General features: G+C 34.9%; 1 protein-coding gene across 2 annotated transcripts in view; it reads left to right on the top strand.

Moving 5' to 3' along the window:
- AIDA (axin interactor, dorsalization associated) overlaps positions 1 to 12722 on the top strand; it is a 41311-nt gene extending 28589 nt beyond the window's left edge. For both annotated transcript variants that reach the window (XM_021706912.1, XM_021706917.1), the window contains 4 exons: positions 5878 to 6000; positions 7597 to 7719; positions 10467 to 10584; positions 10729 to 12722. In XM_021706912.1, coding sequence (XP_021562587.1) covers positions 5878 to 6000; positions 7597 to 7719; positions 10467 to 10584; positions 10729 to 10825 — 461 coding nt within the window. In that variant the 3' untranslated portion in view covers positions 10826 to 12722. The remainder of the gene's footprint in view (positions 1 to 5877; positions 6001 to 7596; positions 7720 to 10466; positions 10585 to 10728) is intronic.
- Positions 12723 to 13894: the final 1172 nt, after the last annotated feature.

The following is a 13894-nucleotide window of genomic DNA, read 5'->3' as shown; positions in this document are numbered from 1 at the left end:
AAGCTTATGTACTACTCCTTATTCATGACATTTAATTTTTGAATCACCAAGGCAATATTAGAACTGACTCACCTTTCATTAGAGTACTAATGCCTGTGACAGATATCTGTAGAGTATTATATAACAAATCAAGCAAGTAAAATGATTTAATAAGCAAACTCAAACCACAGTGTTTTCAAAAGATAAAATACTTAATAATTTTCTGAGAAAGCGTAGCCTCTTTAAAAGTCTGATATTTGCAATGGTATACTATTTTGGAAGGAAGACTATCATGCCATTTCCTGTTTTGGACTAGAAGAAAGAAAGTCTCCTTTTGTTGTGATATGTGATATCAACAATACAAATGTTTGTTTAAAAAGCAGAAATAATAAGATGAAAAAAGAAATAGCAATATTCCTTTTCTCTATGCTCACATAGACAGCATCTTAGAGGATTTCACTGACTTTGGTTTCCTTCCATGTAACCCTAAACTCCTTGTCCCTAGGCTGGTGAAGGTTCATTTGTAGTCTGGTTCTCCATAATCTCTATTGTCCTGTGTGTCTTTGGCCACATACAAGAGATTTATTTATCTGAGTCGATCCTACTCTGTGCTAGTATCTTCATTTTAAACAGCTTTCTCTTGGAATGGAGAACTGTAGGTGAGGGACGAGGGGCCTCAGATACTTCTCTACTTTTCTCTGTACCAGCTGCAGGAAAGAGAGTGGTACACTTATCGCTGGACACCGTGGCAGTCATGAGGACTCAGATGCTTGGCATGGACAGAGGACTTGCTTACATAGTCCCTTCTTTCTCCCAGAGTTGGCAGTGGCTATAACATACTCAGCTGAGAGCCTGCCCTGTTGCTAGGACAGATACTTTTTATGTAGCTTTTAAAATATTTTTGAGCGAACTGCTCTTGGTTTAACAAACTTAGCCATTTTTGTGATATCTTCTAGATCCTCTTTTTCCTTTTGTCTACAAGAGTTTTGACACCAGCACCTAGTGAAGAAAGCCATGAGTTGTGACAGTGTAAAGGTTTTCTGTTTTTACAAGAAAGGGGAAATTCTCTCATGGAGTCGGCTGTTGGTGGACACCATCAGTGTGAATGCCGGTACAGTTCTTCAGACACAGAAGACTGAGTAGTGCAGTAAAATGACTTAGAGTCCAGCTTAGTCTTTGCCTGCTTGGAGCCTTTACTTTATAGCAGAAAATTTTTTCTTGATTTCATCATTATTTAAAAATCTTACAAGTGCTACACTATAGCATAATACTTCTTAGTGAAATCTGTGGACTCAGAACAGAAGCTGTGTTTATAGTGTATATCACAAAAGCTCTACATCGTGTGGAATATCATCTGTAGGTCAACTTATTGTACTCTTTGGGAGTGGAGTCTTTTAAATTTCTTAATAATATGCTTGTCCTAAAAACTTACTCTCACTGTTTGACTTTTGTTTCTCTAGGCATTAAGTTCTACTACAAAGTAAGTAATTTGCTTTCTGAGCCTGTTTAACTGAGTATGACTTAACAACAACAAAAAAGCTTTGCTCTGTTTATTTTAAATGTCTTTTGAATCTCAAAATAATCAGCACCTTTATTTGTCAGTGACTGTGACTTGTGGTTAAGTGATTTAATTTTGTTGGAGCCATAGTTGCATTTGTAGTTTGTTTTCTGTTGACAATGCATCTTGAAAATTATACATGCAAGTACAATCTATTAATAAGTAGCTGTCATCATTAAATAGACTGTTTTGTGTCCCGTGTTGCACTAGTGCAGTAAAATGACTTAGAAGCTTGAAATTTATTGTTGTTACCTTGTCATAATTGTCTCTATGCTTCTTAGGTTTAGAATCTTTTCCTCCTAGCTCATTCATTCCAAGTTTCTTTGATACCCGTGGAGCATGTTTGCTCCAGTCAGTGGTGCATAGAGGGAGGTTGGAGCAGGTAAATCAGAGGAAGAGGCTGGCATCAGCCTGCTGTCCTCTGTGCAGTACAGAGCTCATTGGCTACCAAGACTTCCCCTATCTCATGTTTTTAAAAAAGCCTGAAAATGGACCCCATCAGTCAACTAATCTTACTGTTTACTGTTTACGAGTTCAAAGATCTATAATAAAATTGCAATAGGAGCTACTTGCATTGTCCATCACTGGAAACATGCATTGCTCAGTGAACAAAGCCTAATGCAAGAGCTGTAAATGGAATGGTATTATCCTTGAATTTATCTTCTTTTACATATATTATAATAGCACGTTAATAGAAATCACTGTCTTGTGTGGAGCTCCACGTGGCAGTTCAAGGCTACCCCTGGGACTCCACAGAACCCTGACTGAGAAATCTTGATTTAGCTAGCCATATAGAGCTTTAGACTGTCATAGACAGAGCTTTCCATTTTTAGAAGTGTGGGGGCAAAAATAATGCCCCCCCCCACGCCCACATCCTAATCCTTAGAACCTGTGAATATGTTGCATGGCAGAAGGGACATAACAGATGTGAAGGAAGTTGAGATGGGGAGGTTATCCTGCAGCTCCTTTTTAGTCTCTGCAGAAAATTAAAATTTAAAAAATAGAACACAATGGGGTGTGGTAGTAAAAAGCATGGACACTGGTGGCCACCTGCTGTGTGATTATGGCAAGTTAACTTTTCTGTGTCTCACTTTTCACCTCTGAAAAAAATAGGACTAACATTAGCACCTGTGTCAGAGGGTTGTTGTGAGGATTAAATGAGTTAATACATGTACAGGATTAGGACAGTGCCTGCACATAGTGCTCAATAAAAGTTGACGAGGTATTTCTTATTTGCACAGCTTTTCCACATGGAAGAACATTTATTATTTCTGATCCTTGCTCTAGATCTAATGGTAAATTATCTAGTTGGAAATGTGTAGTGTATATTGAGTCATGTATAAATTCTGTAACTTAAACATAGTTACTTATTCTCATATTACTTTACATAGTTGAGTATATTTATTCTTCATCTAGAAATCTTGATTTTAATGTGTTGCCTTCATTTCCAATTATTGTATGGTTTTATCTGTGATATACAAACATGCTAACTTTCTCAGGAGCTGTAGATGGTGTGGTATTAGCCTACTATTTTATTTTCTTTCATGCATATTGTGGAGCAGTACATTAATGTGTATTTCAAGCCATGTGCTTACTAGAACATAATAACCTGGAGAGCTGTAAAGTTTATTTATTCATGCAACAAAATATTTATCCACCAAAGATGTATTTATTATGAGTGCAAATAGACCAAAGATGTGTTTATTACAAGTGCAAATATGAGCAATTATTCATACCCATCTTTCATGATACTTACCATGTAGTCAGCAAGACACAACCAATGTTCTTGGTTAGAGATAGGCACAGTGTATTATGGGTGAGCAAAAAAAAAAAAAAGGCTAAGGGAGTTTAGTAAAGGTGGTATAACCAGATCTGAGACTCAAAAGATGTGTGGGAGTTGACCATGCAAGGAGAGCGCTCATTGGAAACCACTGTGAAATACCTTGAATAGACACCTCTTTATAATCTGTAGTCTTAATTAGATAACTTCAGCTTTAATAAGGTAAAACTGAACATTCATATGGAGTGAAATGTTTTACATTTTACCTTGAATTAGAAAAGAACTAAATAAATTAAGCATCTTTCCGGCTTGAAATCACTATCTCCATTTTGATTGAAATATACTTAGTAGTTAGATTAAATCTTACTATAGTCTCAGGCAAGAAAGTTTGTTGGTAAGTAGGAAAGAAACATCAGCCCATTTCAACTAAAAAATCTAGAAAATTACAGGTTATGAAACTGATTCACCTTAAGGTAGAAATTATTTTTAATTAAATTATTAAAATAATTTAATAATTATTAAATTATTTTAAAGTTATTTTCAATGTTTACTTGAGAGAAAATAGCCTATTAGAAAAAGATGTTCTCTCATTGATTTTGACATTTGGATAAGCAATCCCTTTTGACTGTCAAAACCCACCATAATCAAAGTAAAAAAGACAAAAGACTAACATCTTTAGTATATGATGACTATTTTAAGTTGTGTCAACAAAGACCATAAACATATTCAAAAATTGAGCAAAAGACACGAACAGACAGTACACACACAGCATGCACATATGACCTAGGATATAAAAATAGTCCTTAAAAATATATGAAAAGACCCCAGGATATACAGATAGCCCTTAAATATGTAAAAAGATATTCAGCTTCACTTATGATAAAAGACATGCAAATTAAAACTGCTGTGGCTGAGGCTGTGGGGAAACAGGTACTCATTAATCACTGGTGGGAGTAGAAGGTGGTATAGTTCCTTCAAAGGAGTATTCAGCAATGTCTCAACAACAAAAATAAACATTTTCCCTTAGCCTAGCAATCCTGTTCCTAGGAATTTTTTCTGAAGATACACCTCCAGCAATCTAAAAAAACTTGCATATACCCTGGGTTCTCTATTGAGGCATTTTTGATAGTGGTACAATATTAGAAACAACCTGTCATATAAAGATTGACTGAGTAAACTATGATACACAGAATATTACAGAAAGTAATTAGAAAAATATCCAGGAACTATTGAGTGATTTTTCAGAGTATATTGTTAGATTTGCAAAATATATCAAGGTAATTCACATTAGCAGATTAAGGAGAAAAATTGCATGATCTTCTGAATAGATACAAAAAAATTTTTAAATTAAATTCTAAATCCATTCATGATTTTAAAAACTTCTTAGCAAACCAAGAACAGAAAATCCTTAGTCTCATAGAAATAACTATATGACAGTTAGAACCTAAATCATATTTAATAGTAAAATTGGGAGTTTCTTCTTCAGATCAGGAACAAAACAAGAGTGCCTACTATTAACTCTTTGCATCAAAATTGTTTTAGAAGTCCTAGACAGTGTACTAGGTCAAGAAAAAGAAATATAATATAGCAATTAAAGAGGAGAGGAAACACCTTTATTTGCAGATGTTATAAATATACATATATAGCACAAAATACACATATATATTAACCCATAAATAAATCATTATTAATAATAAGTTCCTGGGTGTAAAATTTATACATAAGAATTTATTCTATATACTGCTGTGGGATCAAAAAAATTTGCTTCTATCTCTATAAATAAATAACAGTTGCTTAGAAAATGAAATATCATTCAAGTATCTAATAATAAATCCAACAAAAGAAGTATAAGACTTGTGTGAAGAAAACAATAAAACTTTACTGAAATTAAGAAGCCTTTACAAAATTGAGAGACATAAACCAGTTAATAGAGGGGAGGAAGCAATTTGCAAAGATATATCTCTTTGGGATTGATCTGAACTTCACTGCAGTTCCAACAGGTTTTTTGTTTTTGCCTTGATGTTGATGAGTCAAGGAGTAGGGAATTAAACTGTAAAATTGTTCAATTAAGTACATAAATATTAATTGTAAGTTATTTCCTCTGTCAGTAGTAATTAAAGGACTTGTTGATTGTTCTCGTAGAACATTTCTCAAGCGTTAGGATAAATATAACAAATGTTTAAAAGGTTTTTCCTGTCTTTGTTCTACCACTCCATATTTAGATTTACAGTATATTATATATGAGTATATACAAAATATGTATATATTTTATATATTATTACATGTATGGGCTTCCTGAAGTGACTTGAATTTTTAACTAGCTTTAATTAATTATTTCTGCTTTAGTGCTAAATGTGAGATATAGAAGTGCAGATTTATTTTGTGTATAATTAGACATTTGAAAATAATAACATCAAGTGTTTGGGAGTTGTGGAAACCAAAACAATGCCTGGCTAGTTTCTAAGTCAGCTAAGAGCAAGGTTAATCTCTATGTTTGTTCAAATATTTACTCTGAAATTACTGGTGGGGCTAACTTTTATTGCTTTTTCTCTGTTGCCAGGCACTTTATTACCAAGATTGCCATCAGAACCAGGAATGACGTTACTCACTATCAGAATTGAGAAAATTGGTTTGAAAGATGCTGGGCAGTGCATCGATCCCTATATTACAGTTAGTGTAAAGGGTAAATAACTTGGCTATTTTTTTTTCCCTAGTGAATTTTTTTTTGGCAGGGTGGGGTGGGGAGGGACTTGTATCTGTGACAACTCCTTATTTTAATTCACTCTACAATGAGGTAAAATCCCTAGATGAGATCATTACTCTTTCACCGAACACTTCTGAGAGATTTACTAAAAGTATCTTCCTGTTCATAACTCACCCTCACTTTTGCTTTGAATTTTTCTTTGAAATGTCTTTATTCTTAAAATTCCATCTAGGGTGCTGGCTAGACACACATTGTCTTTAATAGCAGGTGCATTCTTTAGGATACAAGTTAAAATGTCCTTCACCTTCCAAGGGTATGTAGTTTTCCTTGCAAAGCATGACGTTCTATTTTCCCAATCCTCCTGCATTAGGCCTTCTCCTTCCTGTCCAAGAAAAGTTTCTACATAGGAGAGGCCTCCAGAGGTGGATGAAAATCAGTCCTTCAGTGAATCATCAGTGAAGGCAGGGAAATGGGACACATGCATAGCACTCATGCCCCGAATGTAATCTTGTGGGACATTAAAAAGAGAGGTATTTCTTATCTTGAACTATGCTATTGTGGTTATGAAACATGATTATTCTTTGAATTTGTTTTTTTCTCTTATCCAATGTGGCAGTCCGCTTATTACTTAAAAACAACTTTTTTAGTCTTTAGGAGGGAAACCACAGTGGTTGAATTTCCTTATTCTTGCCAAATTTTTTATACAGTACTCTATTTGCAAAGCACTTAACAGTCTTTTAACAATAATTATTGGGGGGTTGAGAATGAATTTATCATATTCTTAACCCAGAAACAACTGCACAGTTAATCCAAGTAATATACTTTTAGCTACAATTTGAGACAAATCAAATATACCAAGTTTTTTTAAGTTCCTTAAGACAGGTCTGTCGAATAATACTTAAACACTGAGTAGTTATTAAATGACTCCATGTTGACAAATTTGATTAAAAAGATTCCTGGGTCCAGGAAATTAAAACTATACACAGTAACTTAGTGTTCCATCTGGTTGACATAGATCAGGTTATGTTATAGCAAATGTGATGAGAATTCAGATTATATATAAAAATCTGTTCATTGATGGAAGGGTTTCATTGGCTGCTCTCATGTCTAGTTTTGGTCCTCTGACTTGAGTACAACAGGGGGATTCTGATAACGTTCAAGGAAATTAGGGCCAGGATTCCCATTGTGATTTATTATTTACATTCTAAATTTTTATTGCAGACAAAAATTTAGTGGCCTATTCCCTAAGGAAAACAAAAAGTTATTTTCATCTCTTCACTGTAGCAATCAAATTTTGTCTTCAACAAGCTTTCTTTTATACCTGGTTGTGGCACACTTCCTTCTTCCCTCCATGTGGTCTCCCATTCCCTCTCTACCCAGCTTCCTCCATGTAGCTCTATGGATACCGGCAGCTCTTCAGGTACCTGCTCATGCCAAATGGGAATTTCTGTTAGCTGGAGAATCTCCTCTAGGCTTTTTCCAAGCTTCTTGGGAAATATAACCCTTTGTACTTTGCAGTTTTGGAGTCTGTATACTTGCATGCTCCTAAACCAAAATCTATTTTTTTCTCTTTAGATCTGAATGGCATAGATTTAACTCCTGTGCAAGATACTCCTGTGGCTTCAAGAAAAGAAGATACATATGTTCATTTTAATGTGGATATCGAACTCCAGAAGCATGTTGAAAAATTAACCAAAGGTTTGTAATCAGAAATAATTGACTTCTTAAGGAGAGAGTCCTCATCTTACGTGTTTGTATGCATAGCGGGGCTAGCACAATTGGTATCCGGCAGAAGTAATGTCACATAATGTTTATTGATTTGAATAAAATATACATTTTTAAAATGTGGGAATTAGGAATTATGCTATCTTGTTTTCTAATAACATAATAAACATCTTTGATAATAAAATGTTACTGTTGTTAACAATAAAACAAAGGCTTGTTTTGTTTTGTTTTTTTGTTTTTATACTAAAAGTTTGGAGGTGGCAGGAGCTCTCTAAGGCTCCCTAATGATTTAGTCTAACAGTTGAAGATCTAGTTTTTCTTCCAGTTTAATGTGTTGGGAAGGAAGATACTATAACTTGCAGTTAGTTAGCAAGAAGATTGGAAAGGACAAAAGCAAAATTTTTGAAATGGTGAGGTTGCATTTCTAAGTTAGATAGTTCCCATGCCTGTTCCCCAATGGGAATGTCAATGATCTCCAAAAAGACTTCAGAATTTTTTTATCACGTGAGTTTGTTTCTAAAATTTTCAAGCTTGTATAAGATGTACAGTGCCTTTTGACATGATTGCCTCAGTCTGTAAAATATTTGATATTTCTTAAAACTGATGCTGCTGTCTCCTCTGTCTCCTCTGTTCTGCCACTAAAAGACTTACCTTTCAGTGCTTCTGTTAGAACAGTGGTTCTCAGAGTGTGACCCCTGGAACAGCAGCAGTGGCAGCAGCATCACCTGGAACCTTATTAGGTGCACATGCTTGAGGCCCCGTCTCAGACCTCCTGAGAAACTGTGGGGACTGGTCTGTGTCTTAGGAAGCCCTCTGGGTGATCTGATATACATCAAAGCTTAAGTCCTGTGTTAGGATATGTAGGTAGGAGGTGCTTCATAAGTAATGTTGAAGAAATTTCAGTATGAAATACGCCTTCTGAACAAAAATATAAATTTTTTCATTTCTTTAACTCCATTGCTTTGAGACATGTTTCTGATGGGGAGGGGAGAAGGTAGAGTGTTTCATGGGCCAACTTTTCTATTTTATTATACCGTGTTCTTTCTTAACGACTTGACTTATGAGATGGTGAAAATGGAACTATATTCAGAATTTGACCCTATTTATTTTCTCCAGCTTTAAGCTTATTATTTAACTGATATTACTGCTACTGAACATACTATCATGTTTACAAGCATTTTAAATTAATCTTCCTCAGATAGTCTCATTTCACATTTTGTTCTTTCTTATAAGTAGCATGATGATGTAGAAAATATATTATCTTCTGGTCATTTAGGTGAATGAATTTTTTCAACTTCTTGAAAATGATGGTAACATATTTGAACTTCAGCATTTTTTCAAAAATGACTTCATTTTCACATTTATTCAGACCTTAGACACAGTCAGGATGAGGAAATAGGTCTCCCAGCTGAAGGCACTAAGAAATATGGCCCATTTAAAAAATATCTGATGTTTTTAAATGATAAAATGACTCTATGGCTGTGAGAAGCGAAGCTACTATTTCTGGATATGGCAGGGTCACACACCTAAGGAAGAGAAGTCACCAGCACTGAGCTAGCCCTTTGTATGTGTTGATCCCTTTGTATATATTAGAAGTGGGCGGCTCAATCTACCCATCTCCCCAATCCACATCCCATTGTCTCCTGAACAATTGTCTTTCCTCCCTTGCCATGTGAGGTGCTCCATTTGGACCCAGGTGCCAGGGCTGCACACACATTTCTGAATACTGTTAAACTTCTAGTCACTTGTGAGTTTTGTTATCAGTGAAGGTATTAAAATGTGTTGTCTTTAAAAGCCAAGACCCAGCACCACTCTGGTTAAGGCAATATTAACAAGTAGCCAGGTAAGAGTGAGATTCCAACTTCCTTCCATCAGTTTCCATGCTTTCTTTAGAAATCATTCTTGGCCATATTATTTCTCTATTTTTAGCTTTTTTTCTGCAGGGATGGAGGAGGGCTTATCTGTTGGACTTTGGGGACGTAGAACTGTCTAAATTTTTCCTTATAACTTGCTCATTGGAGGAAGAAGGTGGAATAAATAGGCTTTGGATCTTTATCTCCCATAACACCATCTTTATACAGACATATATAATTCCAGGGGAAAAAAACAGACAAAGGACAACCCCAAACAGTGCTTTGAAAACTTTCTGAAAAAGGTATTGGGAAATAGATAATATTTTATAACTGAGCCTGCATGTGGTTTATGTAATTTGAATTCCAAAACACCACCGAAACTGAATTTTTGAGTTTTTGTTTCAGGGGAAGAGAGAAATGATTCGAGCTTGAATTTTTTTTTTTTTTTTTATAACTCTTAAGTGCCTTTTCTACTTAATGAGTTTCTGTGAGTTTTGATAATACTTAACAAGTATCTTCTGTTTTCTTGTGGCATTTAAGATGTTATATCCCTTAGTGTTTTATGATTCTACCTGTGTACATAAATTATATAGATCTTGAGGCAATCTAGTTCAAGAAGTTTTGCTATAGTTTGTAGAATTGGGTAAGCAAAAATGTCACTCTACTCAGATACAAAATGTTTGGGGTGACAAGCACAGTAAATTATAAATCATCATATCATCAGAGACTTATGTTTGCCACAGGTTGCTTTTAAAACTATGCTAACTGTTGCTGTTCCTATAATTCTGGTGATCAAAGAAAACTAATTGACACACAAGAAATACTCTGACTGTGGTTTATGTGGTTTGTTTTGTTTTAATTCTTTAGGTGCAGCTATCTTCTTTGAATTCAAACACTACAAGCCTAAAAAAAGGTTTACCAGCACCAAGTGTTTTGCTTTCATGGAGATGGATGAAATTAAACCTGGGTCAATTGTAATAGAACTGTAAGTGATGTGCATATAGAATTAGTACTAATTTAATGGTGACTAGTGTATCTTTCCTCTTAACCTCCCTTATCCAGTATGTAACCTTGGAATAGATCAATCATCAAAGTATTTTAAACAATGGTCTTTCTATTGTGGTTACAGATACAAGAAACCCACTGACTTTAAAAGAAAGAAATTACAATTATTGACCAAGAAACCACTTTATCTTCATCTACATCAAACATTGCACAAGGAATGATCCTGACATGATTAACCTGGAACATCTGTGAATTTTACCACTCGGTAGAAACCATCATAGCTCTGTGTAGCATATTCACCCTTCAACAGGCAGGAAGCAAGCTGTACCCATACCAGTAGGCCAGAGTGAGTCCACTGCAAAGCTGTACCACAGAATTCAAAGTCCAGCACATCACTGATGTATAAGACTCCTTTGGATACAGGTTTATTGTAGATTTCAAAATATGTTTTTACTTTTCTATTAATTGTGCAATTAATAGTCTGTTTTGTAATTTACCACTACTCCTACCCTGCTTCCTGGAACAATACTGTTGTGGGTAGGATGTGCTCATCTTCAAACTTAATACAGCAATAAGAATGTGCTAGAGTTTACACATTTGTTCACTTTTGCTCTCATATGCTCTTTTGGTTTGAGTTAACTTCAAGCTTTGGGTTGATGTGGGTAGGATAGTATCCAACTGTTTTGAGAGGAATTGAACCAATTATGTTGGGCCTCTGAAGGTCTGTCTGGATATTTATAGATTACTCCTCAGAAGTGGCTTCAGTTCACCCTGATCTGATAGTTTTCCTGCTTAGAAAGTGTGCCTTGGCCAGATCGGTATTCCATATGGGAATGTTCCCCAGGTTGTAGCTATGATTTTTTTCCAGATGACACGATTGTTCTTCTGAAAGTGAGCTTATTTTTAGTCATGTTGATTAGCTGTTCTTCTACATCACATTGTTACTCTTTCTGATAATGATTCTCGGGTTAACGTTGGAACCATCTCAAAATAATTAAAAATTTTTAGATGGGTTTACAGTGTCTTCTAAATCATGTCATCTAAAAATAATTGAGTCAGATGCTAACGAGATACTGCAGGCATAACTGCTGTTTTTCTGACAACTGATTGTGAAACCTTAAAACCTGCATACCTCTTCTTATAGTGATGAGTATGCAAAATTTGGAAAGATATTCTATTTTTTTTATATAGGTAGATAGAATTGCCACTTATTTCTTATTTAGATATATTGACATTCATCCATATAAAATATGCAGGTCATTAGCTTATGATAATTTGAGTATTTACATTACTTTTAATGTGGCATAAATAAAACTTTCATAATACATATGAGGTGGATATTTGATACACAGAACATTGATTTGTGGTGGGCTTTCTGTGGGTGAGATGTAGAAGCCACATATTTTAATATTCACTATTTTAAATGAGCAGTGCATGAAGGGAATGCAGTGTCAGTACCTGGTGTATTTTTAAACTAGTGTAATAACCCGTCATACTATTCAGGATGTTTGCTTTTTAAATAAGTAACCACAATTAAGTTGTTTTAGCCCTTGCACTTCAAGAGATCTAGTCTTTACTTTCAGTTGTCTATTAGGTCAATTCTGTTTACTAGATGGATATTAATAAAAACTATATGAGCCTAAAAAAATTCTCAACAAAATTTAGTCGTCTCATCTTTATTGGATTAATTCCAAATTTTAAAATGATTCAGTCCACAATAGCTCTAGAGGTGAAGGATTTGCCTTAACAAATTACTTTGTTGTTCACTCAACTCTTAAGACTATGAGTTATCAAACCCCCAGACTGTAAGCTCCTCAAGGGGCAAGAACTGCATTTTCTTTGTGTCATGTAAATTTTCTAAGGTGCTTGGCAGCACTCTGTACCCTGTGGAGTACTCAGTCCTTTTTGTTTGATGTTGCTGATGAGACCTGAAAAAATCCCTTAAAAAACATCTATTAAAATGTAGCAAAACTGATATATTGTTCTTTCTCTTTTCTCACAGACTCTAAGACATGTATATCAAAGTGATAATTTATATGAAGAAATATTTGCTAACCTTCACATAAATATGGTTTATATGAACTACAGATGCCTTTCATCAGCATTAAAGCAGCTTAAGCTGAATACTGTGATTAATTTAGCTTTAATTCAGACCTGAATGAAATGACAGTGATTATACTGAAGCAGTCAGCACACAGTACATCACATCCCACAAATTATTTAACCCTTTGTACTCAGATGTCCCCTCTGAGAGGACATCATAAATCTAGCAAACCACTTAGATGTCCCCTCTGAGGGGACATAAAGAGTTTGCTAGTGATTATACAGGACAAACTTACACAAGCATAAATTTTTCAAAAACGTATGTTTCCCTGAAGTTTTTCATTCAAATTGTGCAAAAAAAGCAAAGAGATGGAATATGTATCTAGATATGATTGATCAGTTGATAAGTCATTTTTAGGAATCATGAGTGCATTCTTCCACATCTCTGAACAACAGAGTGACAACAAATTACGTACTATTAATGTGGGAGGAAGAAAAGGAGACTGCATTGTCTGCTCTAATAAAAAAACACCAGGTGAAAGACGTCAAACAAATTACTATTGTACAACATGTATCAATGAACCTGCAGTGCCTGTTGGTGACTGTTTCACACATTACCATATGTTAAAATGTAAGATATAAAATTTTGATTTTTAAAATTTTGGTCATAAATAAGTTCCTCAATGTCCAAAATTCCATTATAAACCAAATATCATTACAATAAAGTAATTGGTTCTAACGCTGTACTATTTAAGTGAATCATTTTCACTATTTTGTAAAGTTTGGTCGAGTTGCTGGTAGGTGATCTGTGAGATTTCTCTGAGTGCAAAGGGTTAAATTTACTTTCCAATGGAAACACATCAGCCATTGGCAATAACCACAAGGGCAGTAGAAATGCTTTCAGGCCGAATATTGCGACTTCATAAGTGAGACAACTTTAGCAACTAAATCCAGAAACACAGTTAGCTGGAGATGAAACAGATAAAACTTTTGTGATGGAAAGCCTGATTTAACGGAGGGATGATGCTCCCTTACCATGTGGATATTGGCAGCTTGCCCTGGGCTTTGCTGAAAAAGTGGGACAGACATGAGATGAAGCAATTATGGACTGGCTCAGAACTTCTCAGATAAGCTACATTGGAATCTTTAGAGCTTACTGATTTCTCCACAGTATGAGATCCAGAATAAACACCAAAAGCCTCAGAGGGAAAAAAATAGGTTTGAATTTTTTTTTTTTTTTTTTTTTT

The sequence above is a fragment of the Carlito syrichta genome, unplaced genomic scaffold (genome assembly GCF_000164805.1).
Source record: "Carlito syrichta isolate Samal-C Ts95f unplaced genomic scaffold, Tarsius_syrichta-2.0.1 Scaffold116229, whole genome shotgun sequence".
Classification (NCBI taxonomy): domain Eukaryota; kingdom Metazoa; phylum Chordata; class Mammalia; order Primates; family Tarsiidae; genus Carlito; species Carlito syrichta.
This window is presented reverse-complemented; position numbering and strand designations above follow the sequence as displayed.